The sequence below is a fragment of the Pseudopodoces humilis genome, chromosome 1 (genome assembly GCF_049639895.1).
Source record: "Pseudopodoces humilis isolate 2021_Gansu_Grassland_sample_001 chromosome 1, ASM4963989v1, whole genome shotgun sequence".
Lineage (NCBI taxonomy): Eukaryota > Metazoa > Chordata > Aves > Passeriformes > Paridae > Pseudopodoces > Pseudopodoces humilis.
The window spans coordinates 444,863-472,435 of NC_142200.1; the positions used below are offsets into that span (position 1 = coordinate 444,863).

The 27,573-nt window shown below is 65.0% G+C and overlaps 1 protein-coding gene and 2 long non-coding RNA genes across 5 annotated transcripts; 2 read left to right on the forward strand and 1 right to left on the reverse strand.

Annotated features, from left to right (window-relative positions):
• Positions 1-421: 421 nt before the first annotated feature.
• Positions 422-26,654, forward strand: OPLAH (5-oxoprolinase, ATP-hydrolysing). The gene is made up of 18 exons (XM_088060268.1): positions 422-731; positions 1,294-1,405; positions 2,815-2,985; positions 4,417-4,554; positions 5,730-5,868; positions 7,662-7,774; positions 8,778-8,941; positions 10,894-11,054; positions 12,072-12,173; positions 14,219-14,393; positions 15,329-15,513; positions 16,567-16,698; positions 18,223-18,357; positions 20,832-20,981; positions 22,948-23,105; positions 24,345-24,505; positions 25,286-25,383; positions 26,279-26,654. The coding sequence occupies exons 1-18, from the start codon at positions 422-424 to the stop codon at positions 26,534-26,536; spliced, it is 2,862 nt and encodes a 953-aa protein (XP_087916394.1). The 3' UTR covers positions 26,537-26,654.
• On the reverse strand, positions 14,520-15,190 carry LOC148184978 (uncharacterized). Of its 3 annotated transcripts, none has more exons than XR_015773903.1 (7): positions 15,157-15,188; positions 15,105-15,125; positions 15,002-15,043; positions 14,921-14,951; positions 14,807-14,858; positions 14,705-14,724; positions 14,520-14,661 (listed from the first exon to the last, which is right to left on the reverse strand). It is a non-coding gene; the product is annotated as an uncharacterized LOC148184978 (long non-coding RNA). The 3 variants fall into 3 exon arrangements; XR_015773896.1 differs by having other exon boundaries at positions 15,002-15,053; positions 15,157-15,173; XR_015773907.1 differs by lacking the exon at positions 15,105-15,125 and having other exon boundaries at positions 15,157-15,190.
• On the forward strand, positions 19,945-20,599 carry LOC148184979 (uncharacterized). Its single transcript, XR_015773922.1, has 3 exons — positions 19,945-20,086; positions 20,138-20,416; positions 20,572-20,599. It is a non-coding gene; the product is annotated as an uncharacterized LOC148184979 (long non-coding RNA).
• Positions 26,655-27,573: the final 919 nt, after the last annotated feature.

A 27,573-nucleotide genomic window follows, 5' to 3' on the forward strand; every position in this document is an offset into this window, starting at 1 on the left:
GGGACCCCCGGGACCCCCTGGGACCCCCGAGACCCCTCGATGTCCCCTGATGTCACCTGACTGTCCCCGATGTCCCCAATGATGTCCCCAATGTCCCCAGGGGGTCCCCTGACTGTCACCGATGTCCCCAAGGGGTCCCCCAATGTCCCCTGACCCCCCCGATGTCCCCCAATGTCCCCAATGTCCCCAATGTCCCCGATGTCCCCAGGGGGTCCCCTGACCCCCCCCGATGTCCCCAAGGGGTCCCCGGTGTCCCCCGATGTCCCCAATGTCCCCAATGTCCCCAATGTCCCCTGACCCCCCCGATGTCCCCTGACCCCCACGATGTCCCCGATGTCCCCAGGGGGTCCCCCGATGTCCCCTGACTGTCCCCGATGTCCCCCGATGTCCCCAATGTCCCCGATGTCTCCTGACCCCCCCGATGTCCCCGATGTCCCCAGGGGGTCCCCTGACTGTCACCGATGCCAACCTCGTCCTGGGCCGGCTGCTCCCCGAGTTCTTCCCCCGCATTTTCGGCCCCTCCGAGGATCAGCCGCTCTGTCGCGACACGGCCCTGGCCGCCTTCCGCCGCCTGGCCGCGGCCATCCGCGCCTATCGCGACAGCGGCGGCGACAGCGGCGACAGCGGCGACAGCGGCGACAGCGAGCCCGTGTCGGTGGAGGAGGTGGCCCTGGGCTTCATCCGGGTGGCCAACGAGGCGATGTGCCGGCCCATCCGAGCCCTCACCGAGGTGGGGAGGGGGCGCGGGGGGCGCGGGGGGCGCGGGGGGTTTGGGGGGGTTTCGAGGGCTTGGGGGGGGGTTGGGGGGCTTGGGGGAGCTTCGGGGGGGGTTTGGGGGTCTTTGGGGAGGCTTTGGGGGGGGGTTGGGGGGCTCGGGGGGGGTTTGGGGGGTTTGGGGGGCTTGGGGGGGGCTCGGGGGGTTTTTGGGGGGCTTTGGGGGGGTTTGGGGGGGTTTGGGGGTCTTGGGGGTCTTTGGGGAGGCTTTGGGGGGCTCCGAGGGGCTCGGGGGGGCTTTAGGGGGGCCTTGGGGGGGTTTTGGGGGGGTTTGGGGGGGTTTGGGGGGGTTTTTGGGGGGGCTCGGGCGGGGCTCCGGGGGGGTGACAGCGGTGTCCCCTTCCCTCTCTGGCTGTGCCAGGCGCGCGGTCACGTCGTGTCGCGACATGTGCGGGGGTGTCTCGGGGGGGTCCGGGGGGCTCCGGGCGTGTTTGGGGGGTCTCGGGGGGGACTCGGGGGGGTGTCGGGGGGGGGACCGCGGTGTCCCCCGTGTGCCCCCCCCCCCCTGGCTGGGCCAACCGCGCGGTCACGACGTGTCGCGACATGTGCTGGCGTGTTTCGGGGGGGCCGGGGGGCAGCACGCCTGCGCCATCGCCCGCACGCTCGGCATGGCGAGGGTCTTCATCCACAAGTAGGTGGGGAGGGGGCGCGGGGGGGCTTGGGGGGGCTTTGGGGGCGGTTTGGGGGGTTTGGGGGGGCGTGGGGGGGATTTGGGGGGGATTTGGGGGGGATTTGGGGGGTTTGGGGGGGCGTTGGGCGGTGGGGGGGATTTGGGGGGGATTTGGGGGGGATTTGGGGGGTTTGGGGGGGCGTGGGGGGGTCGTGGGGGGGGGGATTTGGGGGGGATTTGGGGGGTTTGGGGGGTTTGGGGGGGGCGTGGGTGGGGGGGGCTTTGGGGGCGTGTGCGGGGTGTGGGGGGACACCCCCGGGGCGGGGCTGGGTTGGGTGGGGGGGCACGGGGGGGGTCCTGGGGGTCTCGGGGGTCTCTGGGGGGTTCTCGGGGGTCTCTGAGGGGTTTTTTTTGGGGTTCCCGGGGGTCTCTGGGGGGGGTCTCTGGGGTGTTCCCGGGTGTTCCCGGGGGTTCCCGGGGGTCTCTGGGGTGTTCCCGGGTTGGGCGGGGGTCGCAGGGGGGGGGGGGGGGGGGGATCTCCCATGGAGGGGGGGGATGGGGAGGGGAACCCAAAGAATTTGGGGAGGCCCCGGAGGGGTCCTGGGGGGTCCCGGGGGTGGTGACAGCGATGTCCCCTCGGTGTCCCCACGGTGTCCCCACGGTGTCCCCAGGCACAGCGGGCACCCGGGGGTGACACTGCTGTCCCGGGAGGTGACACTGATGTCCCGGGAGGTGACACTGATGTCCCGGGGGGTGACACTGATGTCCCGGGGAGGTGACACTGCTGTCCCCTCGCTGTCCCCTCGCTGTCCCCAGGCACAGCGGGCTGCTCTCGGCCCTGGGGCTGTCCCGGGAGGTGACACTGATGTCCCGGGGAGGTGACACTGATGTCCCGGGGGGTGACACTGCTGTCCCCTCGCTGTCCCCAGGCACAGCGGGCTGCTCTCGGCGCTGGGGCTGTCCCGGGGAGGTGACACTGATGTCCCGGGAGGTGACACTGATGTCCCGGGGAGGTGACACTGATGTCCCGGGAGGTGACACTGATGTCCCGGGAGGTGACACTGCTGTCCCCGTGCTGTCCCCAGGCACAGCGGGCTGCTCTCGGCCCTGGGGCTGTCCCGGGGAGGTGACACTGATGTCCCCTCGCTGTCCCCTCGCTGTCCCCAGGCACAGCGGGCTGCTCTCGGCGCTGGGGCTGTCCCGGGAGGTGACACTGCTGTCCCGGGAGGTGACACTGATGTCCCCGTGCTGTCCCCAGGCACAGCGGGCTGCTCTCGGCGCTGGGGCTGTCCCGGGAGGTGACACTGCTGTCCCCTCGCTGTCCCCAGGCACAGCGGGCTGCTCTCGGCGCTGGGGCTGTCCCGGGAGGTGACACTGCTGTCCCGGGAGGTGACACTGATGTCCCCTCGCTGTCCCCTCGCTGTCCCCAGGCACAGCGGGCTGCTCTCGGCGCTGGGGCTGGCGCTGGCGGACGCGGTGCAGGAGGAGCAGGAGCCGTGCGCGCTCCCGTACGAGCCCAGCGCGTTCCCGCGCCTCGAGCAGCGGCTGCGGGAGCTGGAGCGGCGCTGCCGGGACGCGCTCAGGGGACAGGGCTTCAACGAGTGAGACTGGGGACACTGGGGACACTGGGGACACTGGGGACATTGGGGACATTGGGGATACTGGGGACAGCATTGGGGACATTGGGGACACTGGGGACATTGGGGACATTGGGGACATTGGGGACACTGGGGACACTGGGGACATTGGGGACATCATTGGGGACATTGGGGACATTGGGGACATTGGGGACACTGGGGACACTGGGGACATTGGGGACATCATTGGGGACATTGGGGACATTGGGGATGCGCTCAGGGGACAGGGCTTCAACGAGTGAGACTGGGGACACTGGGGACATTGGGGATACTGGGGACAGCATTGGGGACATTGGGGACACTGGGGACATTGGGGATACTGGGGACAGCATTGGGGACATTGGGGACATTGGGACATTGGGGACATTGGGGACATTGGGGACACTGGGGACATTGGGGACATTGGGACATTGGGGTTCAATGAGTGAGAGAGGGGACAGGGGGGACATCATTGGGGACAGGGGACATTGGGGTGGGGGACAGGGTGACACAGTGACAGTGACACAAGTGACACAGTGATAGTAACACAGGTGACAGTGACATGGTGACAGTGACACAGGTGACACAGGTGACAGTGACACTGACACAGTGACACAGTGACACAGGTGACACAGTGACAGTGACACTGACACAGTGACACAGGTGACAGTGACAGTGCCATGGTGACAGTGACAGTGACACAGTGCCACAGGTGACACAGGTGACAGTGACAGTGACAGTGACACAGTGACACAGTGACACAGTGCCATGGTGACAGTGACAGTGCCATGGTGACAGTGACAGTGACACAGTGACAGTGACACAGTGACACAGTGACACAGTGACACAGTGACACAGTGACAGTGACACAGTGACAGTGACAGTGCCATGGTGACAGTGACAGTGCCCCGGTGACAGTGACAGTGGCACAGTGACACAGTGACACAGTGACACAGTGACACAGTGACACAGTGCCAGTGCCATGGTGACAGTGACACAGTGACACAGGTGACACAGTGACAGTGACACAGTGACAGTGACACAGTGACACAGTGACAGTGACACAGTGACACAGGTGACACAGGTGACAGTGACAGTGACACAGTGACACAGTGACAGTGACACAGTGACACAGTGACACAGGTGACAGTGACAGTGACACAGTGACAGTGACAGTGCCCCGGTGACAGTGACAGTGACACAGTGACACAGTGACAGTGACACAGTGCCACAGGTGACACAGGTGACAGTGACAGTGACACAATGACACAGTGACACAGTGACACAGTGACACAGTGACACAGTGACACAGGTGACACAGGTGACAGTGACAGTGACACAGGTGACACAGTGACACAGTGACACAGTGACAGTGACAGTGACACAGTGCCAGTGCCCCGGTGTCGGTGTCCCCAGCGAGCAGATCCAGACGGAGCCGTTCCTGCACCTGCGTTACGAAGGCACCGACTGTGCGCTGATGGTGTCAGCGCGGGGTCACCCGGCACACCCCGGCTCCTGTGGGGCGGGTGACTTCCTGTCAGCCTTCACCGAACGGTCAGTGTCACCTCAACCTGTCCCTGTGTCACCTCAACCTGTCCTGGTGTCACCTCAACCTGTCCTGGTGTCATCTACCCTGTCCTGGTGTCACCTCAACCTGTCCCTGTGTCACCTCAACCTGTCCTGGTGTCACCTACCCTGTCCCTGTGTCACCTCCTGTCCTGTCCCAGTGTCACCTCAACCTGTCCTGGTGTCACCTCAACCTGTCCTGGTGTCATCTACCCTGTCCTGGTGTCACCTAAACCTGTCCCTGTGTCACCTGAACCTGTCCTGGTGTCACCTCAACCTGTCCCTGTGTCACCTGAACCTGTCCTGGTGTCACCTCAACCTGTCCCTGTGTCACCTCAACCTGTCCTGGTGTCACCTCAACCTGTCCCTGTGTCACCTCAACCTGTCCTGGTGTCACCTCAACCTGTCCTGGTGTCACCTCAACCTGTCCCTGTGTCACCTCAACCTGTCCTGGTGTCATCTACCCTGTCCTGGTGTCACCTCAACCTGTCCTGGTGTCACCTCAACCTGTCCCTGTGTCACCTCAACCTGTCCTGGTGTCACCTCAACCTGTCCTGGTGTCATCTACCCTGTCCTGGTGTCACCTCAACCTGTCCTGGTGTCACCTGAACCTGTCCTGGTGTCACCTGAACCTGTCCCTGTGTCACCTGAACCTATCCTGGTGTCGCCTAAACCTGTCCTGGTGTCACCTCAACCTGTCCTGGTGTCACCTCAACCTGTCCTGGTGTCACCTCAACCTGTCCTGGTGTCATCTGAACCTGTCGTGGTGTCATCTACCCTGTCCTGGTGTCACCAACCCTGTCCCTGTGTCACCTCCTGTCTTGTCCCGGTGTCACCTCAACCTGTCCTGGTATCACCTGAACCTGTCTTGGTGTCACCTGAACCCGTCCTGATGTCACCTCCTGTCCCAGTGTCACCAATCCCCTCTCCCCCGTGTCCCTGTCCCCCCGCCCCGGTGTCCCCGTGTCCCCCCCGTGTCCCTGTCCCACCCCGGTGTCCCCTCGGTGTCCCCTCGGTGTCCCCCCCGTGTCCCTGTCCCACCCCCGTGTCCCCTCGGTGTCCCCTCGGTGTCCCCTCGGTGTCCCCTCAGTGTCCCCTCGGTGTCCCCTCGGTGTCCCCCCCGTGTCCCTGACGCCCCCCGGGGGTCCCTGCCCCCTCCCCAGGTACCGGCTGGAGTTCGGTTTCACCATCCCGGGCCGGGCGGTTCTCGTGGACGATTTGCGGGTTCGGGGCTGCGGCAGCACCGGGAGCGTCCCCGAGACCCCCCTGGGACCCCGCGGGGACCCCCCGAGAGCCGAGACCGTGAGGGGGGGAACGGGGGGGGAACGGGGGGGTCGGGGGGGGCTGGGGGGGGAATTGGGGGATGGGGGGGCAATGGGGGAGTGGGGGATGGGGAGGAAATGGGGGTCTTGGGGGGACAATGGCGGGGATCGGGGGGATGAGGGGATTGGGGGATTGGGGGTCCCGGGGGTCTCGGGGGTCTCGGGGGGCTCGGGGACAATGGCGGGATCGGGGGGGTCGGGGGGATGAGGGGATTGGGGGTCCCGGGGGTCTCGGGGGTCTCAGGGGGACAACGGCGGGATCGGGGGGATGAGGGGATTGGGGGGCTCGGGGGTCTCGGGGGTCCCGGGGGTCTCGGGGGTCTCGGGGGTCTCGGGGGGACAATGGCGGGATCGGGGGGGAATGGGGGCAATGGGGGGATGGGCGGCTCAGGGGGACCCCAGAGGGGTTGAGGGACCCCCGGGATGGGGGGGATGGGAGGCTTGGGGGGGCTCAGGGTGACCCAGAGGGACCCTGAGTGACCCTGAGTGACCAGGGGTGACCAGGAGTGACCAGGAGTGACCAGGGGTGACCCTGAGTGACCAGGGGGTGACCCTGAGTGACCAGGAGTGACCAGGGGTGACCAGGAGTGACCAGGAGTGACCCTGAGTGACCCTGAGTGACCAGGGGTGACCAGGAGTGACCCTGAGTGACCAGGAGTGACCCTGAGTGACCAGGGGTGACCAGGGGTGACCAGGAGTGACCCTGAGTGACCAGGAGTGACCCTGAGTGACCAGAAGTGACCAGGGGTGACCAGGGATGACCCTGAGTGACCAGGAGTGACCAGGGGTGACCAGGGGTGACCAGGAGTGACCCTGAGTGACCCTGAGTGACCAGGGGTGACCAGGAGTGACCCTGAGTGACCAGGAGTGACCCTGAGTGACCAGGGGTGACCAGGGGTGACCAGGAGTGACCCTGAGTGACCAGGAGTGACCCTGAGTGACTCTGAGTGACCAGGGGTGACCAGGGGTGACCCTGAGTGACCAGGGAGTGACCAGGGGTGACCCTGAGTGACCAGGAGTGACCAGGGGTGACCAGGGGTGACCCTGAGTGACTCTGAGTGACCAGGGGTGACCAGGAGTGACCCTGAGTGACCAGGGAGTGACCAGGGGTGACCCTGAGTGACCAGGAGTGACCAGGGGTGACCAGGGGTGACCCTGAGTGACCCTGAGTGACCAGGAGTGACCAGGAGTGACCAGGAGTGACCAGGAGTGACCAGGAGTGACCAGGAGTGACCAGGAGTGACCAGGAGTGACCAGGAGTGACCAGGAGTGACCAGGAGTGACCAGGAGTGACCAGGAGTGACAGGAGTGACCAGGAGTGACCAGGAGTGACCAGGAGTGACCAGGAGTGACCAGGAGTGACCAGGGGGTGACCCTGAGTGACCCTGAGTGACCAGGGGTGACCAGGAGTGACCAGGGGTGACCCTGAGTGACCCTGAGTGACCAGGGGTGACCAGGAGTGACCAGGGGTGACCCTGAGTGACCCTGAGTGACCAGGAGTGACCAGGGGTGACCAGGGGGTGACCCGGTGACCAGGAGTGTCCGGGGGTCTCTGGGGGTGTCTGGGGGTCCCCCACAGGTGACCAGGCGTGACCCAGAGTGACCAGGGGCTGTCCGAGGGTGACCAGGGGGTGTCCGGGGGTCTCCGGGGGTCTCTGGGGGTCTCCGGGGGTCTCTGGGGGTCTCCGGGGGTGTCCGGGGGTCTCTGGGGGTGTCCGGAGTGACGCGGGGGTGTCCGGGGGTGACGCGGGGGTCTCCGGGGGTCCCCCACAGGTGACCCGCTGCTATTTCGAGGGGGGGTACCGGGACACCCCCGTGTTCCTCTTGGGGGACCTGGGCTCTGACCACGCCCTGCCCGGCCCCGCCATCCTCATCGACACCAACAGGTGGGCACCGCGACCCCCGGGACCCCCGGGACCCCCAGGGACCCCCGAGACCCCCGAGACCCCCAGGGACCCCCGAGACCCCCGGGGGGACCCCCGAGACCCCCGAGACCCCCGGGACCCCCGAGACCCCCGAGACCCCCGAGACCCCCGGGACCCCCGGGACCCCCGAGACCCCCGGCACCCCAGGGACCCCCGAGACCCCCGGGGCGGGTGCGGGGGCAGGGCGGGGGTCGGGGGGGGCTGTGAGACCCCCAGAACTGGGTCGGGGCCGGCTCGGGGGGGCTGTGGGACCCCCGGGATGGGTTTCGGGTACCCCAGAAGGGTCCTGCGGGACCCCCAAAATGGGGCGGGGGTGACCCGGGGGGGGCTGTGGGACCCCCAAAATGGGGTGTGGGACCCCCGGGATGGAGCTCGGGGGGACTCAGGGGGGCTGTGGGACCCCCAGAACAGGGTGGGGGTGACCCAGGGGGAGCTGCGGGACCCCCAGAACAGGTTGGGAGTGACCCGGGGGGGGCTGTGGGACCCCCGGGATGGGGCGGGGGTGGCCCGGGGGGGCTGTGGGACCCCCCGAACAAGGTGGGGGTGCCCCGGGGGGGGCTGTGGGACCCCCGGGATGGGGCTCAGAGGGACCCGGGGGGGGCTGTGAGACCCCCAGAACAGGTTGGGGGTGACCCGGGGGGGCTGCGGGACCCCCAGAACAGGGTGGGGGGTGACCCGGGGGGGAGCCGCGGGACCCCCGGGAGGGGATGGGGGTGCCCCGGGGGGGCTGTGAGACCCCCGGGATGGGGCGGGGGCGGTGACCCGGGGGGGCTGTGAGACCCCCGGGATGGGGCGGGGGTGACCCGGGGGGGGCTGTGGGACCCCCGGGATGGGGCTCGGGTACCCCAGAGGGGCTGTGGGACCCCCAAACGGGGTGGGGGCGGCTCGGGGGGGTTCCGGGACCCCCAGAACAGGGTGGGGGTGACCATGGGGGGGTTCCGGGACCCCCGCGCCCCCTCCCCAGCACCATCGTGGTGGAGCCGGGCTGCGTGGCCGCGCTGACCCCGCTCGGGGACGTTTCCATCGCGGTGGGCTCGGGACCCCCCCCGGGACCCCCGCCCACCCTGGGCCCGCGGCCGGACCCGGTGCAGCTCTCGGTGTTCTCGCACCGCTTCATGAGCATCGGAGGTGGGGCGGGGGGCGTCCGGGGGGGGTCCTGGGGGGGTCCTGGGGGGGTCCTGGGGGTCCTGGGGGGGGCTTTTTGGGGGGCTCTGGGGGGGCTTCTGGTGGGGCTGGGGGGTTTTGGGGGGGGTCTGAGGGGATTTTGTGGGGCTTGGGTGGGTCTGGGGGTGTCCTGGGGGGGGCTGGGGGGGCTTGGGAGGGGCCCTGGGGGGGGGGCTTGGGGGGGGCTGGGGGGCTTTTGGGGGGTCCTGAGGGGGCTTGGGGGGGGTCTCTGGGGGGCTTTTGGGGGGGTCTGGGGGCCTCCGGGGGGGGCTGGGTGGGTCCTGGGGGGCTGGGAAGGGTCTGGGGGGGCTTTTGGGGGGGCTGGGGGTCCTGGGGGGGTCCTGGGGGGGCTGGGGGGGGCTTTTTTGGTGGGGGCTCTGGGGGGGCTTTTTTGGGGGGGCTGGGGGGTTTTGGGGGGGGGTCTGAGGGGATTTTGTGGGGCTTGGGTGGGTCTGGGGGTGTCCTGGGGGGGGCTGGGGGGGGCTTGGGAGGGGCCCTGGGGGGGGGGGGCTTGGGGGGGCTGGGGGGGCTTTTGGGGGGTCCTGAGGGGGCTTGGGGGGGTCTGGGGGGGGTTTTGGGGGGGTCTGGGGGCCTCCCGGGGGGGGCTGGGTGGGTGGTCCTGGGGGGCTGGGAAGGGTCTGGGGGGGCTTTTGGGGGGGCTGGGGGTCCTGGGGGGGTCCTGGGGGGGTGGGGGGGGCTTTTTTGGGGGCTCTGGAGGGGCTTTTGGGGGGGCTGGGGGGTTTTGGGGGGGGTCTGAGGGGATTTTGTGGGGCTTGGGTGGGTCTGGGGGTGTCCTGGGGGGGGCTGGGAAGGGTCTGGGGGGGCTTTTGGGGGGGCTGGGGGTCCTGGGGGGGCTGGGGGGGCTTTTGGGGGCGTCCTGAGGGGGCTGGGGGGGGGTCCTGGGGGGGACTCAGGGGTCTGGGAGGGGTCTGGGGGCGTCCTGGGGGGTCCCGGCGGGATCTGGGGGGGATTTGGGGGGTCCCAGAGGATTTTGAGGGAGTTTGGGGGGGGTCGGGGGGGATTTGGGGGGGTCCCGGGGGAGTTTGGGGGGGATTTGGGGGTTCTGGGATGGAATTTGGGGTTCTCGGGGGTCTCCTGGGGGGTCTCTGGGGGGGTTCCCGGGGGGTCCCGGGGGTCTTTGGGTGACTCTGGGGGTCCCCGGGGGGTTTTGGGGGTCCCAGGGGATTTTTGGGGGGTTTGGGGGTTTTGGGGGGTTATTTGGGGGGTTTTTGGGGTTTTTGGGGGGGTTTTGGGGGTTTTTGGGGTTTTGGGGTCCCCCTGAGTCTCCGGTGCCCCCCCAGAGCAGATGGGGCGCGTCCTGCAGCGCACGGGGGTCCCCGGGGGGTTTTTTGGGGGGTCCCGGGGGGTTTTTGGGGGCCCCGGGGGGTTTTTGGGGGCGTTTTGGGGGTCCGGGGGGTTTTTTGGGGGGGATTTTTGGGGGTCCTGGGGTTTTTGGGGGTCCCAGGGGGTTTTGGGGGGGGGGTTTTGGGGTTTTTGGGGGTCCCGGGGGGTTTTTGGGGTCGTTTTTTGGGGTTTTTGGGGTCCCCCTGAGGCTCCGGTGCCCCCCCAGAGCAGATGGGGCACGTCCTGCAGCGCACGGGGGTCCCGGGGGGTTTTTGGGGGTCCCAGGGGGTTTTTGGGGGGTTATGGAGGGTTTGGGGGGGGTTTTTGGGGTTTTGGGGGGGTTTTTTTGGGGGTCCCGGGGGGTGTTGGGGGGGGGTTTGGGGGGTTTGGGGGGGTTTTTTTTGGGGTTTTTGGGGTTTTATTTTTTTTGGGGTTTTTGGGGTCCCCCTGAGTCTCCGGTGCCCCCCCAGAGCAGATGGGGCACGTCCTGCAGCGCACGGGGGTCCCGGGGGGTTTTTGGGGGGGTTTTTTGGGGTTTTTGGGGTCCCCCTGAGTCTCCGGTGCCCCCCCAGAGCAGATGGGGCGCGTCCTGCAGCGCACGGCCATCTCCACCAACATCAAGGAGCGCCTGGACTTCTCGTGTGCCCTGTTCGGGCCCGGGGGGGGGCTCGTGTCCAACGCCCCCCACATCCCCGTGCACCTGGGGGCCATGCAGGAGGCCGTGCAGTTCCAGGTGGGGGGTCTGGGGGGTCCTGGGGGGGTTTGGGGGGGTCCTGGGGGGGATTTGGGGGGGGTTTGGGGGGTCCCAGGGGGGATTTGGGGGGTCCTGAGGGGGTTTGGGGGGTCCCAGGGCCATGCAGGAGGCCGTGCAGTTCCAGGTGGGGGGGTCTGGGGGGGTCCTGGGGGGGTTTGGAGGGGATTTGGGGGGGTTTTGGGGGTCCCAGGGGGGATTTGGGGGGTCCCAGGGTGATGCAGGAGGCCGTGCAGTTCCAGGTGGGGGGGTTGGGGGGGTCCTGGGGGGGGTTTGGGGGGTCCTGGGGGGTTTGGAGGGGGGCCCAGGGGGGATTTGGGGAGTCCAGGGTGATGCAGGAGGCCGTGCAGTTCCAGGTGGGGGGATTTGGGGGGGTCTGGGGGGGTTTGGAGGGGATTTTGGGGGGGGGTTGGGGGGGTCCTGAGGGGATTTGGGGTGTCCTGGGGGGGTTTGGGGGTCCTGGGGGGGTTTGGAGGGGATTTGGGGGGGTTTGGGGGGTCCTGGGGGGATTTGGGGTGTCCTGGGGGGATTTGGGGGGGTCCTGGGGGGGTTTTGGGGGGGATTTGGGGGGGGTTTGGGGGGGTCCTGGGGGGATTTGGGGTGTCCTGGGGGGGTTTGGGGGGTCCTGGGGGGCTTCGGGGGGGATTTGGGGGGGTTTGGGGGGGTCCCAGGGTGATGCAGGAGGCCGTGCAGTTCCAGGTGGGGGGGTTTTTGGGGGGGTTTGGGGGAATCCCGGGGGGATTTGAGGGGGTTTGGGGGGAGATTTGGGGGGGATTTGGGGGGGTTTGGGGGGTCCCAGGGTGATGCAGGAGGCCGTGCAGTTCCAGGTGGGGGGGTTTTGGGGGGGTTTGGGGGTTCCTGGGGGGGACTTTTGGGGGTTCCTGGGGGGGATTTGGGGGTTCCTGGGGGGGGATTTTGGGGTTCTCAGATGGATTTTGGGGTTCTCGGGGGTCTCGGGGGGGGGTTCAGCCCCCCCTGACCCCCCCCGGGCCCCCCCAGATCCGTAACCTGGGCCCGGAGCTGGGGGAGGGGGACGTGATCCTGAGCAACCACCCCAGGGCGGGGGGCACCCCCCTGCCCGACCTGACCGTCATCACCCCCGTGAGTCCCCCGGGACCCCCTGAGACCCCCCCCGAGAGACCCCCGGGACCCCCCCGGGACCCCCAGAGACCCCCGGGACTGCCGGGACCCCCGAGAGACCCCCGGGACCCCCCCAGAGTCCCCCGAGAGACCCCCGGGACACCCCAGGGTGGGGGGCAGCCACCTGCCCGCCCTGACCGTCATCACCCCCGAGAGACCCCTGGGACCCCCTGAGACCCCCAGAGACCCCCAGAGACCCCCCCGGGACCCCCTGAGACCCCCGGGACCCCCCTGAGAGAGACCCCCGGGACCCCCTGAGACCCCCCCGGGACCCCCCTGAGACCCCCAGAGACCCCCAGAGACCCCCAGAGACCCCCCCGGGACCCCAAAACCCCCCGGGACCCCCTGAGACCCCCGGGACCCCCGGGACCCCCCCGGGACACCCCAGGATCACCTGGGACCCCCCCAGGACCTGTGGTGTCATGTCTGACCCCCCCAATGTCACCTGTCCCCCCCCAGGTGTGTCTGTCCCCGTTCTGACCCCCCTGTCCCACCTGTCCCCAGGTGTGTGTCCCCATTCCCACCTGTCCCTGTCACCTGTCCCAGGTGTCCCCATTCCCACCTGTCCCACCTGTGTTACCTGTGTCACCTGTGTCACCTGTGTCACCTGTGTCACCAGTGTCACCTGTGTCACCAGTGTCACCTGTCCCACCTGTCCCACCTGTGTCACCTGTCCCACCTGTGTCACCTGTGTCACCAGTGTCACCTGTGTCACCTGTGTTACCTGTGTCACCTGTCCCAGGTGTCCCCATTCCCACCTGTCCCACCTGTGTCACCTGTGTCACCTGTCCCACCTGTGTCACCTGTGTCACCTGTGTCACCTGTGTCACCTGTCCCAGGTGTCCTGTCCTTGTTCTGACCTGTCTCACCTGTCCCAGGTGTTCTGGCCAGGTGTGTCAGGCCCAGTGTTCTCTCCCAGGTGTTCTGATCCCTCTCTCACCTGTCTCACCTGTCCCAGGTGTTCTGTCTCACCTGTGTCCCAGGTGTTCTGGCCAGGTGTGTCAGGCCCCGTGTTCTGTCTCACCTGTCTCACCTGTCCCAGGTGTTCTGGCCAGGTGTTCTGTCTCACCTGTCCCACCTGTGTCTCACCTGTCGCAGGTGTTCTGATCCCTGTCTCACCTGTCCCACCTGTCGCAGGTGTTCTGCCTCACCTGTCCCACCTGTCGCAGGTGTTCTGTCTCACCTGTCCCACCTGTCGCAGGTGTTCTGTCTCACCTGTCTCACCTGTCTCACCTGTCGCAGGTGTTCTGTCTCACCTGTCTCACCTGTCCCACCTGTCGCAGGTGTTCTGTCTCACCTGTCTCACCTGTCTCACCTGTCTCACCTGTCTCACCTGTCGCAGGTGTTCTGATCTCCATTCTCACCTGTGTCTCACCTGTCGCAGGTGTTCTGATCCCTCTCTCACCTGTCCCAGGTGTTCTGATCCCCCTCTCACCTGTCTCACCTGTGTCTCACCTGTGTCTCACCTGTGTCTCACCTGTGTCTCACCTGTCTCACCTGTCTCACCTGTGTCTCACCTGTCTCACCTGTCTCACCTGTCCCACCTGTCGCAGGTGTTCTGATCTCCATTCTCACCTGTGTCTCACCTGTCGCAGGTGTTCTGATCCCTCTCTCACCTGTCCCAGGTGTTCTGATCCCCCTCTCACCTGTCTCACCTGTGTCTCACCTGTCTCACCTGTGTCTCACCTGTCTCACCTGTCTCACCTGTCTCACCTGTCCCAGGTGTTCTGTCTCACCTGTCTCACCTGTCTCACCTGTCTCACCTGTCTCACCTGTCTCACCTGTGTCTCACCTGTGTCTCACCTGTGTCTCACCTGTGTCTCACCTGTCTCACCTGTCTCACCTGTGTCTCACCTGTCTCACCTGTGTCTCACCTGTCTCACCTGTCTCACCTGTGTCTCACCTGTCTCACCTGTCTCACCTGTGTCTCACCTGTCTCACCTGTGTCTCACCTGTCTCACCTGTCTCACCTGTCTCACCTGTCTCTCCTGTCTCACCTGTCGCAGGTGTTCTGGCCAGGTGTCTCCGGGCCCGTGTTCTTCGTGGCCAGCCGGGGTCACCACGCCGACGTTGGGGGCTCCAGCCCCGGCTCGATGCCCCCGAACTCAACGAGCCTGAGCCAGGAGGGGGCCACCTTCGTGTCCTTCAAACTGGTCACCGGGGGACACTTCCAGGAGCAGGGTGGGACACCTGGGCACACCTGGGGACACCTGGGGACACCTGAGATACACCTGGGGACAGCTGGGGACACCTTGGGGACATTTGGGACATTGGGGACACACCTGGGGACACCTGGGGACACCTTGGGGACACCTGAGATACACCTGGGGACAGCTGGGGACACCTGGGGACACCTGGGCACACCTGAGATACACCTGGGGACAGCTGGGGACACACCTGGGGACACCTGAGATACACCTGGGGACACCTGAGATACACCTGGGGACACCTGGACACACCTGGGGACACACCTGGGGACACCTGAGATACACCTGGGGACAGCTGGGGACACCTGGGGACACCTGGGCACACCTGAGATACACCTGGGCACACCTGGGCACACCTGAGATACACCTGGGCACACCTGGGCACACCTGAGATACACCTGGGGACACCTGAGATACACCTGGGGACACCTGGGGACACCTTGGGGACATTTGGGACATTGGGGACACACCTGGGGACACCTGGGGACACCTTGGGGACACCTGGGGACACCTGAGATACACCTGGGGACAGCTGGGGACACCTGGGGACACCTGGGCACACCTGGGCACACCTGGGCACACCTGGGGACACCTGAGATACACCTGGGGACACCTGAGATACACCTGGGGACAGCTGGGGACACCTGGGGACACCTTGGGGACACCTGGGCACACCTGGGCACACCTGGGGACACCTGAGATACACCTGGGGACACCTTGGGGACACCTGGGCACACCTGGAGACACACCTGGGGACACCTGGGGACACCTTGGGGACACCTGGGGACATTTGGGGCCATTTGGACCCATCTGGGGCAGTTTTGGGGCCATCTGGGGGCACAACCAGGACATTTGGGGCCATTTGGGGCCATTTGGGGACATCAGGACCCCTCTTTCTCTCCTGGCCAGCGGTGAGCGCGGCTCTGCTGGCCCCCGGCTCCCAGCCCGGCTGCTCGGGGACCCGGAACCTGCGGGACAACCTGGCCGACCTGCGGGCCCAGGTGGCCGCCAACCAGAAAGGGATCGGGCTGGTCCGGGAGCTGATCCGGGAGCACGGGCTGGACACCGTGCAGGCTTACATGGGTCATGTGCAGGTACGGGACCCCAAAAAACCTCAAAAACACCCTGAGAAACCCCAAAAACACCCCAAAATACCCCAAAAACACCCCAAAATACCCCAAAATACCCCAAAATACCCTAAAAACTCCCCTGAGAATCCCCCTGTGTCCCCCGGAGCTGATCCGGGAGCACGGGCTGGAGACGGTGCAGGCTTACGGGACCCCAAAAAACCTCAAAAACCCCAAAAACACCCCAAAATACCCCAAAAACACCCTGAGAAACCCCAAAACCACCCCAAAAAACCTCAAAAACACCCAAAAACACCCCAAAATACCCCCAAAACACCCCAAAACACCCCAAAAACACTCCAAAAACACCCCGAGAAACCCCCAAAACCAGCCCAAAATATCCCAAAATACCCCAAAAACACCCCCAAAACACCCAAAAAACACCCTGAGAAACCCCCAAAACACCCAAAAATACCCCAAAAACACCCTGAAAACACCCAGAAAACCCAAAATACCCCAAAAACACCCCAAAATACCTGAGTGACCCCTGTGTAACCCCTGAGTGACCACTGAGTGACCCTGAGTGACCCTGAGTGACCCCTGAGTGACCCTGAGTGACCCCTGAGTGACCCCTGAGTGACCCCTGAGTGACCCCTGAGTGACCCCTGTGTGACCCCTGAGTGACCCTGAGTGACCCTGAGTGACCCCAGAGTGACCCTGAGTGACCCTGAGTGACCCCTGTGTGACCCCTGAGTGACCACTGAGTGACACCTGTGACCCCTGAGTGACCCCTGAGTGACCCCTGGGTGACCCCTGGGTGACCCCTGAGTGACCCCTGGGTGACCCCTGAGTGACCCCTGAGTGACCCCTGAGTGACCCCTGGGTGACCCCTGGGTGACCCCTGAGTGACCCCTGGGTGACCCCTGAGTGACCCTGAGTGACCCCAAAGTGACCCCTGTGTGACCTTTGACCCCTGAGTGACCCCTGGGTGACCCCTGAGTGACCCTGAGTGACCCCTGGGTGACCCCTGGGTGACCCCTGGGTGACCCCCGGGTGACCTTTGACCCCGGGTGACCCCAGGCCAACGCGGAGCTGGCGGTCAGGGACACCCTGCGGGCGGTGGCCGGACGTTGGGGGACGTCGCTGGCGGCCGAGGACACGATGGACGATGGGACCCCGATCAGGCTGAGGGTGGAGCTGGACCCCAAACAGGTGAGGGACACCTGGGGACACCTGGGGACACCTGGGGACACCTGGGGACACCTGGGCACACCTGGGGACACCTGGGGACACCTGGGGACACCTGGGGTCAGCTGGGCACACCTGGGGACACACCTGGGGACACCTGGGGACACCTGGGCACACCTGGGGACACCTGGGGATGCCTGGGGGGACATGGGGACACACCTGGGGACACCTGGGGACACACCTGGGGACACCTGGGCACACCTGGGGACACCTGGGGACACACCTGGGGACACCTGGGGACACACCTGGGGACACACCTGGGGACACCTGGGGACACACCTGGGGACACACCTGGGGACACCTGGGGACACCTGGGGACACACCTGGGGACACCTGGGGACACACCTGGGGCATGGGGACACACCTGGGGACACCTGGGGACACACCTGGGGACACCTGGGGACACCTGGGGACACACCTGGGGCATGGGGACACACCTGGGGACACCTGGGGACACCTGGGGACACACCTGGGGACACCTGGGGACACCTGGGGACACCTGGGGACAGCTGGGGGGACATGGGGACACCGGGGACACCTGGGGACACACCTGGGGACACACCTGGGGACACCTGGGGACACACCTGGGGACACCTGGGGACACCGGGGACACCTGGGGACACCTGGGGACACCTGGGGACAGCTGGGGACACCTGGGGACACACCTGGGGACACCTGGGCACACCTGGGGACACCTGGGGATGCCTGGGGGGACATGGGGACACTGGGCACACCTGGGCACACCTGGGGACACCTGGGGACACACCTGGGGACACACCTGGGGACACCTGGGGACACACCTGGGGACACACCTGGGGACACCTGCGTTTGGGAAGGTGTTTTTTGGGGTCACCTTGGGTTTCTGGGGTGTTTTTGGGGTCACTTCAGGTCTTTGGGAGGTTTTGGGGTCACCCTGAAGTTTTCGGGGGGTCTTTTGGGGTGACCCCGGTTTTGGGGGGGGTTTCGGGGTCACCTCGGGTTTTTGGGGAGATTTTGGGGTCACCCCAAATTTTAGAGGGTGGTTTTGGGGTCACTTCCGGTTTTGGGGGTTGGTTTTGGGGTCACCCCGGTTTTTGGGGTCACCTCGAGGTTCTGGGGGGGGTTTTGGGGTCACCCCGGTTTTCGGGGGAGATTTTGGGGTCACCTCCGATTTTTGGGGGGTTTTGGGGTCATCCCGGTTTTCGGGGGAGATTTTGGGGTCACCTCGGGCTTTTGGGGGTGGTTTTGGGGTCACTTCAGGATTTTTGGGGGGGTTTTGGGGTCACCCTGAAGTTTTGGGGGGTGGTTTTGGGGTCACCCCGGTTTTTGGGAGGTTTTGGGGTCACCCCGAGTTTTCGGGAGTGGTTTTGGGGGGGGGGGGGGGGTTCGGGGTCACCTCGGGTTTTTGGGAGGTTTTGGGGTCACCCCGAGTTTTCGGGGGTGTTTTTGGGGTCACTTCGGGTTTTTGGGGTGTTTTTGGGGTGCGCTGACCCCTCCCCGCCCCCCCAGGGCAGCGCCGTGTTCGATTTTGGGGGGACGGGCCCCGAAGTTTTGGGGAACTGCAACGCCCCCCGAGCCATCACCCTGTCAGCCCTGATCTACTGCCTGCGCTGCCTGGTGGGCCACGACATCCCCCTCAACCAGGTGAGACCCCAAAAACACCCCCAAAACACCCGAATTCACCCCAAAAAATTACCCCAAAAAAATCCCGGACCCCAAATCCCAAATACACCCCAAAACACCCCAAAACACCCCAAAAACACCCCAAAACACCCCGAGCCATCGCCCTGTCAGCCCTGATCTACAGCCGGCCACGACATCCCCCTCAACCAGGTGAGACCCCAAAAACACCCAAAAACACCCGAATTCACCCCAAAAAAACACCCCAAAAAATCCCGGACCCAAAATACCCCCCAAATCCCAAATACACCCCAAAAACACCTGAATTCACCCCAAAAAAACACCCCAAAAAATCCCGGACCCAAAATACCCCCCAAATCCCAAAAACACCCAAAACCACCCAAATTCACCCCAAAAAAATACCCCCAAAAAAATCCCGGACCCCAAAACCACCCCAAATCCCAAAAACACCCCAAAACACCCCAAAACACCCCAAAAAACACCCCAAACCACCCCAAAACACCCCAAAACTCCCCGAGCCTTCGCCCTGGCAGCCCTGATCTACAGCCGGCCACGACATCCCCCTCAACCAGGTGAGACCCCAAACACACCCCAAAAACACCCGAATTCACCCCAAAAAAACACCCCCAAAAAAATCCCGGACCCAAAATACCCCCCAAATCCCAAATACACCCCAAAAACACCCGAATTCACCCCAAAAAAACACCCCAAAAAATCCCGGACCCAAAATACCCCCCAAATCCCAAAAACACCCAAAACCACCCAAATTCACCCCAAAAAAATACCCCCAAAAAAATCCCAGACCCCAAAACCACCCCAAATCCCAAAAACACCCCAAAACACCCCAAAAACACCCCAAAAAAAACACCCCAAAACCACCCCAAAACACCCCAAAAACACCCCGAGCCATCGCCCTGTCAGCCCTGATCTACAGCCGGCCACGACATCCCCCTCAACCAGGTGAGACCCCAAAAACACCCAAAAACACCCGAATCCACCCCAAAAACACCCAAAAAAATCCCGGACCCAAAATACCCCCCAAATCCCAAAAACACCCCAAAAACACCCGAATTCACCCCAAAAAAATACCCCCAAAAAAATCCCCGACCCCAAAACCACCCCAAATCCCAAAAACACCCCAAAACACCCCAAAACACCCCAAAACACCCCAAAACACCACAAAACCACCCCAAAACCCCCCAAAACACCCCGAGCCATCGCCCTGTCAGCCCTGATCTACAGCCGGCCACGACATCCCCCTCAACCAGGTGAGACCCCAAAAACACCCAAAAACACCCGAATTCACCCCAAAAAAACACCCCAAAAAATCCTGAACCCCAAAAACCCCCCAGACCCCAAAAACACCCCCAAAACACCCGAAATCACCCCAAAAAAATACCCCCAAAAAATCCCGGACCCAAAATACCCCCCAAATCCCAAATACACCCCAAAAACACCCGAATTCACCCCAAAAAAACACCCCCAAAAAATCCCGGACCCCAAATCCCAAATACACCCCAAAACCCCTCCCGTGTCCCCTCCCTGGGGGCCTTGGGGTGTGTCCAGGTGTGCCCAGGTGTATCCCAGGTGTCCCCAGGTGTCCCCAGGTGTCCCCAGGTGTATCTCAGGTGTCCCCAGGTGTCCCCAGGTGTATCTCAGGTGTCCCCAGGTGTATCTCAGGTGTTCCCAGGTGTACCCAGGTGTGTCTCAGGTGTCCCCAGGTGTATCTCAGGTGTCCCAGGTGTATCCCAGGTGTCCCCAGGTGTATCTCAGGTGTTCCCAGGTGTCCCCAGGTGTATCTCAGGTGTCCCCAGGTGTCCCCAGGTGTATCTCAGGTGTCCCCAGGTGTGTCTCAGGTGTCCCCAGGTGTGTCTCAGGTGTCCCCAGGTGTCCCCAGGTGTGTCTCAGGTGTCCCCAGGTGTCCCCAGGTGTATCCAGGTGTCCCCAGGTGTCCCCAGGTGTATCCAGGTGTCCCCAGGTGTATCTCAGGTGTTCCCAGGTGTACCCAGGTGTGTCTCAGGTGTCCCCAGGTGTATCTCAGGTGTCCCCAGGTGTATCTCAGGTGTCCCAGGTGTATCCCAGGTGTCCCCAGATGTATCTCAGGTGTTCCCAGGTGTCCCCAGGTGTATCTCAGGTGTCCCCAGGTGTCCCCAGGTGTATCTCAGGTGTCCCCAGGTGTGTCTCAGGTGTCCCCAGGTGTGTCTCAGGTGTCCCCAGGTGTCCCCAGGTGTATCCAGGTGTCCCCAGGTGTCCCCAGGTGTATCCAGGTGTCCCCAGGTGTATCTCAGGTGTCCCCAGGTGTCCCCAGGTGTATCCAGGTGTCCCCAGGTGTGTCTCAGGTGTCCCCAGGTGTCCCCAGGTGTATCCAGGTGTATCCAGGTGTATCACAGGTGTATCTCAGGTGTCCCCAGGTGTCCCCAGGTGTCCCCAGGTGTCCCCAGGTGTATCCAGGTGTATCCAGGTGTGTCTCTCCCCAGGGCTGCCTGGCCCCGGTCCAGGTGCGGATCCCGCCCGGTTCCATCCTGGACCCCTCCCCCGACGCCGCCGTGGTGGGCGGGAACGTGCTGACGTCACAGCGCGTGGTGGACGTGGTGCTGCGCGCGTTCGGCGTCTGCGCCGCCTCCCAGGTGAGAGGGGACAGGGACAGGTGAGACAGGTGAGAGGGGACAGGGACAGGTGAGACAGGTGAGGGGGGACAGGGACAGGTGAGACAGGTGAGAGGGGACAGGGACAGGTGAGACAGGTGAGGGGGGACAGGGACAGGTGAGGGGGGACAGGGACAGGTGAGACAGGTGAGGGGGGACAGGGACAGGTGAGGGGGCAGGGACAGGGGAGAGGGGGGAGAGGGGACGGGGACAGGTGAGAGGGGACAGGGACGGGGACAGGTGAGGGGGGACAGGGACAGGTGAGACAGGTGAGAGGGGACAGGGACAGGGACAGGTGAGAGGGGACAGGGACAGGGACAGGTGAGGGGGGACAGGGACAGGTGAGACAGGTGAGAGGGGACAGGGACAGGGACAGGTGAGGGGGGACAGGGACAGGTGAGACAGGTGAGGGGTGACAGGGACAGGAAACAGGGACAGGTGAAGGACAGGTGAGGGGTGACAGGGACAGGTGAAGGACAGGTGAGGGGGACAGGGACAGGTGAGACAGGTGAGGGGGGACAGGGACAGGTGACAGGGACAGGTGAAGGACAGGTGAGGGGTGACAGGGACAGGTAACAGGGACAGGTGAAGGACAGGTGAGGGGTGACAGGGACAGGTGAGGAGGGTCCGGGGGGTCCCAGGTGTGGCCCCGCCCCGTCCCCAGCGCTGCCTCAGCAACCGAGATTGGGGTTCGGGGGATCCGGGGTCACCTCGGGGTCACTCTGGGGTCACTGGGGTCACTCTGGGGTCACTCTGGGGTCACTCTGGGGTCACTGGGGTCACTCTGGGGTCACTGGGGTCACTCTGGGGTCACTCTGGGGTCACTCTGGGGTCACACTGGGGTCACTGGGGTCACTCTGGGGTCACTCTGGGGTCACCTCGGGGTCACTCTGGGGTCACTCTGGGGTCACTCTGGGGTCACCTCGGGGTCACTCTGGGGTCACTCTGGGGTCACTCTGGGGTCACTCTGGGGTCACTCGGGGTCACTCTGGGGTCACTGTGGGGTCACTCTGGGGTCACTGGGGTCACTCTGGGGTCACTCTGGGGTCACTCTGGGGTCACTCTGGGGTCACCTCGGGGTCACCTCGGGGTCACTCTGGGGTCACTGGGGTCACTCTGGGGTCACTCGGGGTCACTCTGGGGTCACTGGGGTCACTCTGGGGTCACTCGGGGTCACTCTGGGGTCACTGGGGTCACTCTGGGGTCACTCTGGGGTCACTCTGGGGTCACTCTGGGGTCACTGGGGTCACACTGGGGTCACTGGGGTCACTCTGGGGTCACTGGGGTCACTCTGGGGTCACTCGGGGTCACTCTGGGGTCACTGGGGTCACTCTGGGGTCACTTTGGGGTCACTGGGGTCACTCTGGGGTCACTCTGGGGTCACTCTGGGGTCACCTCGGGGTCACTCTGGGGTCACTCTGGGGTCACTCGGGGTCACTCTGGGGTCACTGGGGTCACTCTGGGGTCACTCGGGGTCACTCTGGGGTCACTCTGGGGTCACTGGGGTCACTCTGGGGTCACTCTGGGGTCACTCTGGGGTCACTCTGGGGTCACTCTGGGGTCACTGGGGTCACTCTGGGGTCACTCTGGGGTCACTGGGGTCACTCTGGGGTCACTCTGGGGTCACTCTGGGGTCACTGGGGTCACTCTGGGGGTCCCGAGGTCACTCTGGGGTCACTCTGGGGTCACTCGGGGTCACTTTTGGGTGATTTTGTGTCACTTTTGGGTCACTTTTGTGTCCCTTCGGTGTCCCCAGGGCTGCATGAACAACGTGACGTTCGGCTCGGGTCACTTTGGGGTGATTTTGGGGTGATTTTGGGGTGATTTGGGGGTGATTTTGGGGTGATTTGGGGGTGATTTGGGGGTGATTTTGGAGTGATTTTGGGGTGATTTTGGGGTGATTTTGGGGTGATTTTGGGTCACTTTTGTGTCCCTTCGGTGTCCCCAGGGCTGCATGAACAACGTGACGTTCGGCTCCGAGCGGGGGGGGTACTACGAGACGGTGGCGGGGGGCGCGGGGGCCGGACCCCACTGGGGGGGGCGCAGCGGGGTCCACACGCACATGACCAACACCCGCATCACCGACCCCGAGATCCTGGAGACTCGGTGGGTCTGGGGGTCCTGGGGGGGTCCTGGGGGGTTCTGGGGGGGTCCTGGGGGTGTCCTGGGGGGTCCTGGGGGGTCCTGGGTGGGTCTGGGGGGCTCTGGGGGTCCTGGGGGGTCCGGGGGGGGTCCTGGGGGGGTCTTGGGGGGTCTTGGGGGGTCCTGGGGGGGTCCTGGGGGGTCCTGGGGGGGTCCTGGGGGGTCCTGGGGGGTCCTGGGGGGGTCCTGGAGGGGTCTGGGGGGGGGTCTGGGGGTCCTGGGAGATCTGGGGGGGTCTGGGGGTCCCACACCTGCATCACCAACCCCGAGATCCTGGAGACCCGGTGGGTCTGGGGGTCCTGGGGGGGTCCTGGGGGGTCCTGGGGGGGTCCTGGGGGGGGCCTGGGGGGTCCTGGGGGGTCCTGGGGTGGGTCTGGGGGGCTCTGGGGGTCCTGGGGGGGTCTGGGGGGGGTCTGGGGGGGTCCTGGGGGATCTGGGGGGTCTGGGGGTCTCACACCCGCATCACTGACCCCGAGATCCTGGAGACCCGGTGGGTCTGGGGGTCCTGGGGGGGTCCTGGGGGGTCCTGGGGGGTCCTGGGGGGGTCTGGGGGTCCTGGAGGGGTCTGGGGGCGTCTGGGGTGGGTCTGGGGGTCCTGGGGGATCTGGGGGGGTCTGGGGGTCCCACACCTGCATCACCGACCCCGAGATCCTGGAGACCCGGTGGGTCTGGGGGTCCTGGGGGGGTCTGGGGGGGTTCTGGGGGCTCTGGGGCGGAAGTTTGGGGGTCTCTGGGAGATTTTGGAGGTTTCTGGGGGAGGTTTGGGGGTCTCGGGGGGATTCTGGGGGTCTCGGGGTGTTTTTGGGGGTCCCAGGGTGATTTTGGGGTGATTTGGGGGGTCCCTGACCCCCGTTCCTCCCCCTCCCCAGGTAGCCGGTGTTTTTGGGGTGATTTTAGGGTGTTTTTGGGGTGTTTTTGGGGGTCTCGGGGTGATTTTGGGGTGTTTTTGGGGGGGTTGGGGGGTGTTTTTGGGGGTTTTTGGGGTGTTTTTGGGAGTCTCGGGGTGATTTGGGGGTCCCTGACCCCCCGTTTTTCCCCCTCCCCAGGTACCCGGTGGTTCTGGGGGGGTCTCGGGGTGTTTTTGGGGTAATTTTGGGGGTCTCGGGGTGATTTTGGGGGGTTTTGGGGTGATTTTGGGGGGTTTTGGGGGTGTTTTTGGGGTGATTTTGGGGTTCCTGACCCCCCGTTTTTCCCCCTCCCCAGGTACCCGGTGGTCCTGAGGCGTTTCCAGCTGCGGGGGGGCTCGGGGGGCGCGGGGCGGTTCCGGGGGGGGGATGGGGTGATCCGGGAGCTCCAGTTCCGGGGGGCGACGGAGCTGTCGGTGCTGAGCGAGCGCCGCGTCACCAGGCCCTACGGCATGGCCGGTGAGACCCCCGAGACCCCCCAGAATCACCCCAAAATCACCCCAAAGTCACCCCTGAGACCCCCAAAACACCCCCAAAATCCCCCCAAAATCTCCCCAAAATCCCCCCAAAATCACCCCAAAATCACCCCTGAGACCCCCAAAACACCCCCAAAATCCCCCCTCAAACCCTGAGTCACCAGGCCCTACGGCATGGCCGGTGAGACCCCCGAGACCCCCCAAATTCCCCCCAAAATCCCCCCAAAATCCCCCAAAATCACCCCAAAATCCCCCCTGAGACCCCTGAAATTAACCCCAAAATTACCCCTGAGACCCCCGAAATCAGCCCCAAAGTCACCCCAAAAATCCCCCCCAAATCCCCCCAAAATCCCCCCTCAAACCCTGAGTCATCAATGGGGTGAGACCCCCGAGACCACCCAAAACGCCCCCAAAATCCCCCCCGAGACCCCTGAAATTAACCCCAAATTTATCCCTGAGACCCCCGAAATCAGCCCCAAAATCCCCCCCGAGACCCCCAAATTCAGCCCCAAAATCCCCCCCCGAGACCCCCAAAACCCCCCCAAACCCCCCCAAACCCCCCAAACCCATCACAACTCCCGAGACCCAGAGACCCCTCCCCAAATCCCCGCCCCCCCCAATTTCTCAGAAACCCCCCCCAAAAGTGACCCCCAGACCCCCCCCAAAGGAGCCCCTCCCCCCCAGAACCCCCCCCCTCCCCCCCCGACCCCTCCCCTCCCCCCCGGGGGGTCTGAGCCCCCCCTGACGCCCCCTCCCCCCCCAGGGGGTCTCCCGGGGGCCCCGGGGCTGAATTTGCTGCTGTGCCGGGACGGGCGAGTCCTGAACCTGGGAGGGAAGAGTTCGGTGCTGGTGGAGCCTGGGGTGAGCCCCCAAACCCCAAAATAACCCCAAAAACCCCAAAAATCCACCCCAAAAACCCCCAAAACCCCCCCAAAACCACCCCAAAACCACCCCAAAAAACCCAAAACCCCCAAAAACCACCCCTGACACCCCAAAAACCAACCCAACCCCCCCAAACCCCCAAACCCAGACCCCAAACCCCAAATCCCAAACCCCAAATCCCCCCGGACCCCAAACCCCATCCCCTGACCCCAAACCCCCCCGACCCCAAACCCCAAATCCCTGACCCCAAATCCCCCCGGACCCCAATTTCTGACCCCAAACCCCCCCTGACCCCAAACCCGCAAACCCCAAAACCCTGACCCCAAATCCTGACCCCAAAATCCTGACCCAAACCCCCAAACCCACCCCCAAACCCAAATCCCCCCCAGACCCCAAACCTTGACCCCAAACCCTGACCCCAAACCCCCTGAACCCCAAACCCTGACCCCAAAGCCCCCCTAACCCCAAAACCCCTCGACCCCAGACCCCCTGAACCCCAAATCCTGACCCCAAACCCCCCCAACCCCAAATCCTGACCCCAAACCCCCCCGACCCCAAACCCCCTGAACCCCAAACCCCCTGAACCCCAAACCCCCCCAACCCCAAACCCCAAACCCCAAACCCAAATCCCCCCCAAACCCCCTGAACCCCAAACCCCCCCAACCCCAAACCCCAAACCCCAAACCCAAATCCCCCCCAAACCCCCTGAACCCCAAACCCCCCCAACCCCAAACCCTGACCCCCAACCCCAAACCCCCCTGAACCCCAAACCCTGACCCCAAACCCCCAATCCCTGACCCCCAACCCCAAACCCCAACCCCCAAACCCTGACCCCAAACCCCCAATCCCTGACCCCTCCCCTCTCTCTCCCCAGGACATTTTCCTGCTGATGACCCCCGGCGGGGGCGGTTTCGGCCCCCCCGAGGACGGGCCCGGGGTCGCCCCCCAGGACCCCCCGGACCCCCAGGACCTCTGGGCCCCCCAGAACTCCCCGAGCCCCCACAACCCCCCGCCCCCCCAAAACCCCCCGAGCCCCCCGACCCCACAAAACCCCCCGAGCCCCCCGACCCCACAGAGCTTCGCCGAGCGCGGCAGCGTCTTCGAGTTCCGGCAGGCACAGGAGGCTGTGTGAGCCCCGCTATGGGGCAGCCCCACAGCCCAGATATGGGGCAGCCCCACAACTCAGCTATGGGGCAGCCCCACAGCCCAGATATGGGGCAGCCTCACAGCCCAGATATGGGGCAGTCCCATAACCCAGATATGGGGCAGCCCCACAGCCCAGATATGGGGCAGCCCCACAACTCAGCTATGGGGCAGCCCCACAACTCAGCTATGGGGCAGCCCCATAACCCAGATATGGGGCAGCCTCACAAAGCTATGGGGCAGCCCCACAGCCCAGATATGGGGCAGCCTCACAAAGCTATGGGGCAGCCTCACAGCCCAGATATGGGGCAGCCCCACAGCCCAGATATGGGGCAGCCCCACAACTCAGCTATGGGGCAGCCCCACAACTCAGCTATGGGGCAGTCCCATAACCCAGATATGGGGCAGCCTCACAATCTGCTATGGGGCAGCCTCACAATCTGCTATGGGGCAGCCCCACAGCTCCTCTATGGGGCAGTCCCACAACCCCAAGATGGGGCAGCTCCCGAGCCCACTGTGGGGTAGCCCCACAACCCAGCTATGGGGCAGCCCCTGGCCCCTCTATGGGGCAGCCCCCCATTGCTAGATCCGCACAGCCTATGGGGCAGCCCCCTAACTCTGCTATGGGGCAGCCCCCCATTGCTAGATCTGCACAGTCTATGGGGCAGCCCCCTAACTCTGCTATGGGGCAGCCCCCCATTGCTAGATACGCACAGCCCATAGGGCAGCCCCCTAACTCCGCTATGGGGCAGCCCCCCATTGCTAGATCCACACAGCCCATAGGGCAGCCCCCTAACTCTGCTATGGGGCAGCCCCCCATTGCTAGATCCGCACAGCCTATGGGGCAGCCCTCTAACTCCGCTATGGGGCAGCCCCCCATTGCTAGATACGCACAGCCTATGGGGCAGCCCCCCTCTAGATAGGAGCAGCCTATAGGGCAGCCCCCAACCCTTCTATAGGGCAGCCCCCCACCCCTTCTATGGGGCAGCCCCCAACCCTTCTATAGGGCAGCCCCCAACCCCTCTA

Excerpts from the sequence above, each read along its gene's own strand:
- OPLAH (XM_088060268.1), top strand. The coding sequence starts at position 422 with ATGTCCCCGATGTCCCCAGGGGGTCCCCTGACTGTCACCGATGCCAAC. Across the intron at positions 2,986-4,416 it reads AGGGGACAGGGCTTCAACGA|CGAGCAGATCCAGACGGAGC; the intron begins GTGAGACTGGGG and ends CGGTGTCCCCAG. Across the intron at positions 16,699-18,222 it reads TGGAGCTGGACCCCAAACAG|GGCAGCGCCGTGTTCGATTT; the intron begins GTGAGGGACACC and ends CCGCCCCCCCAG.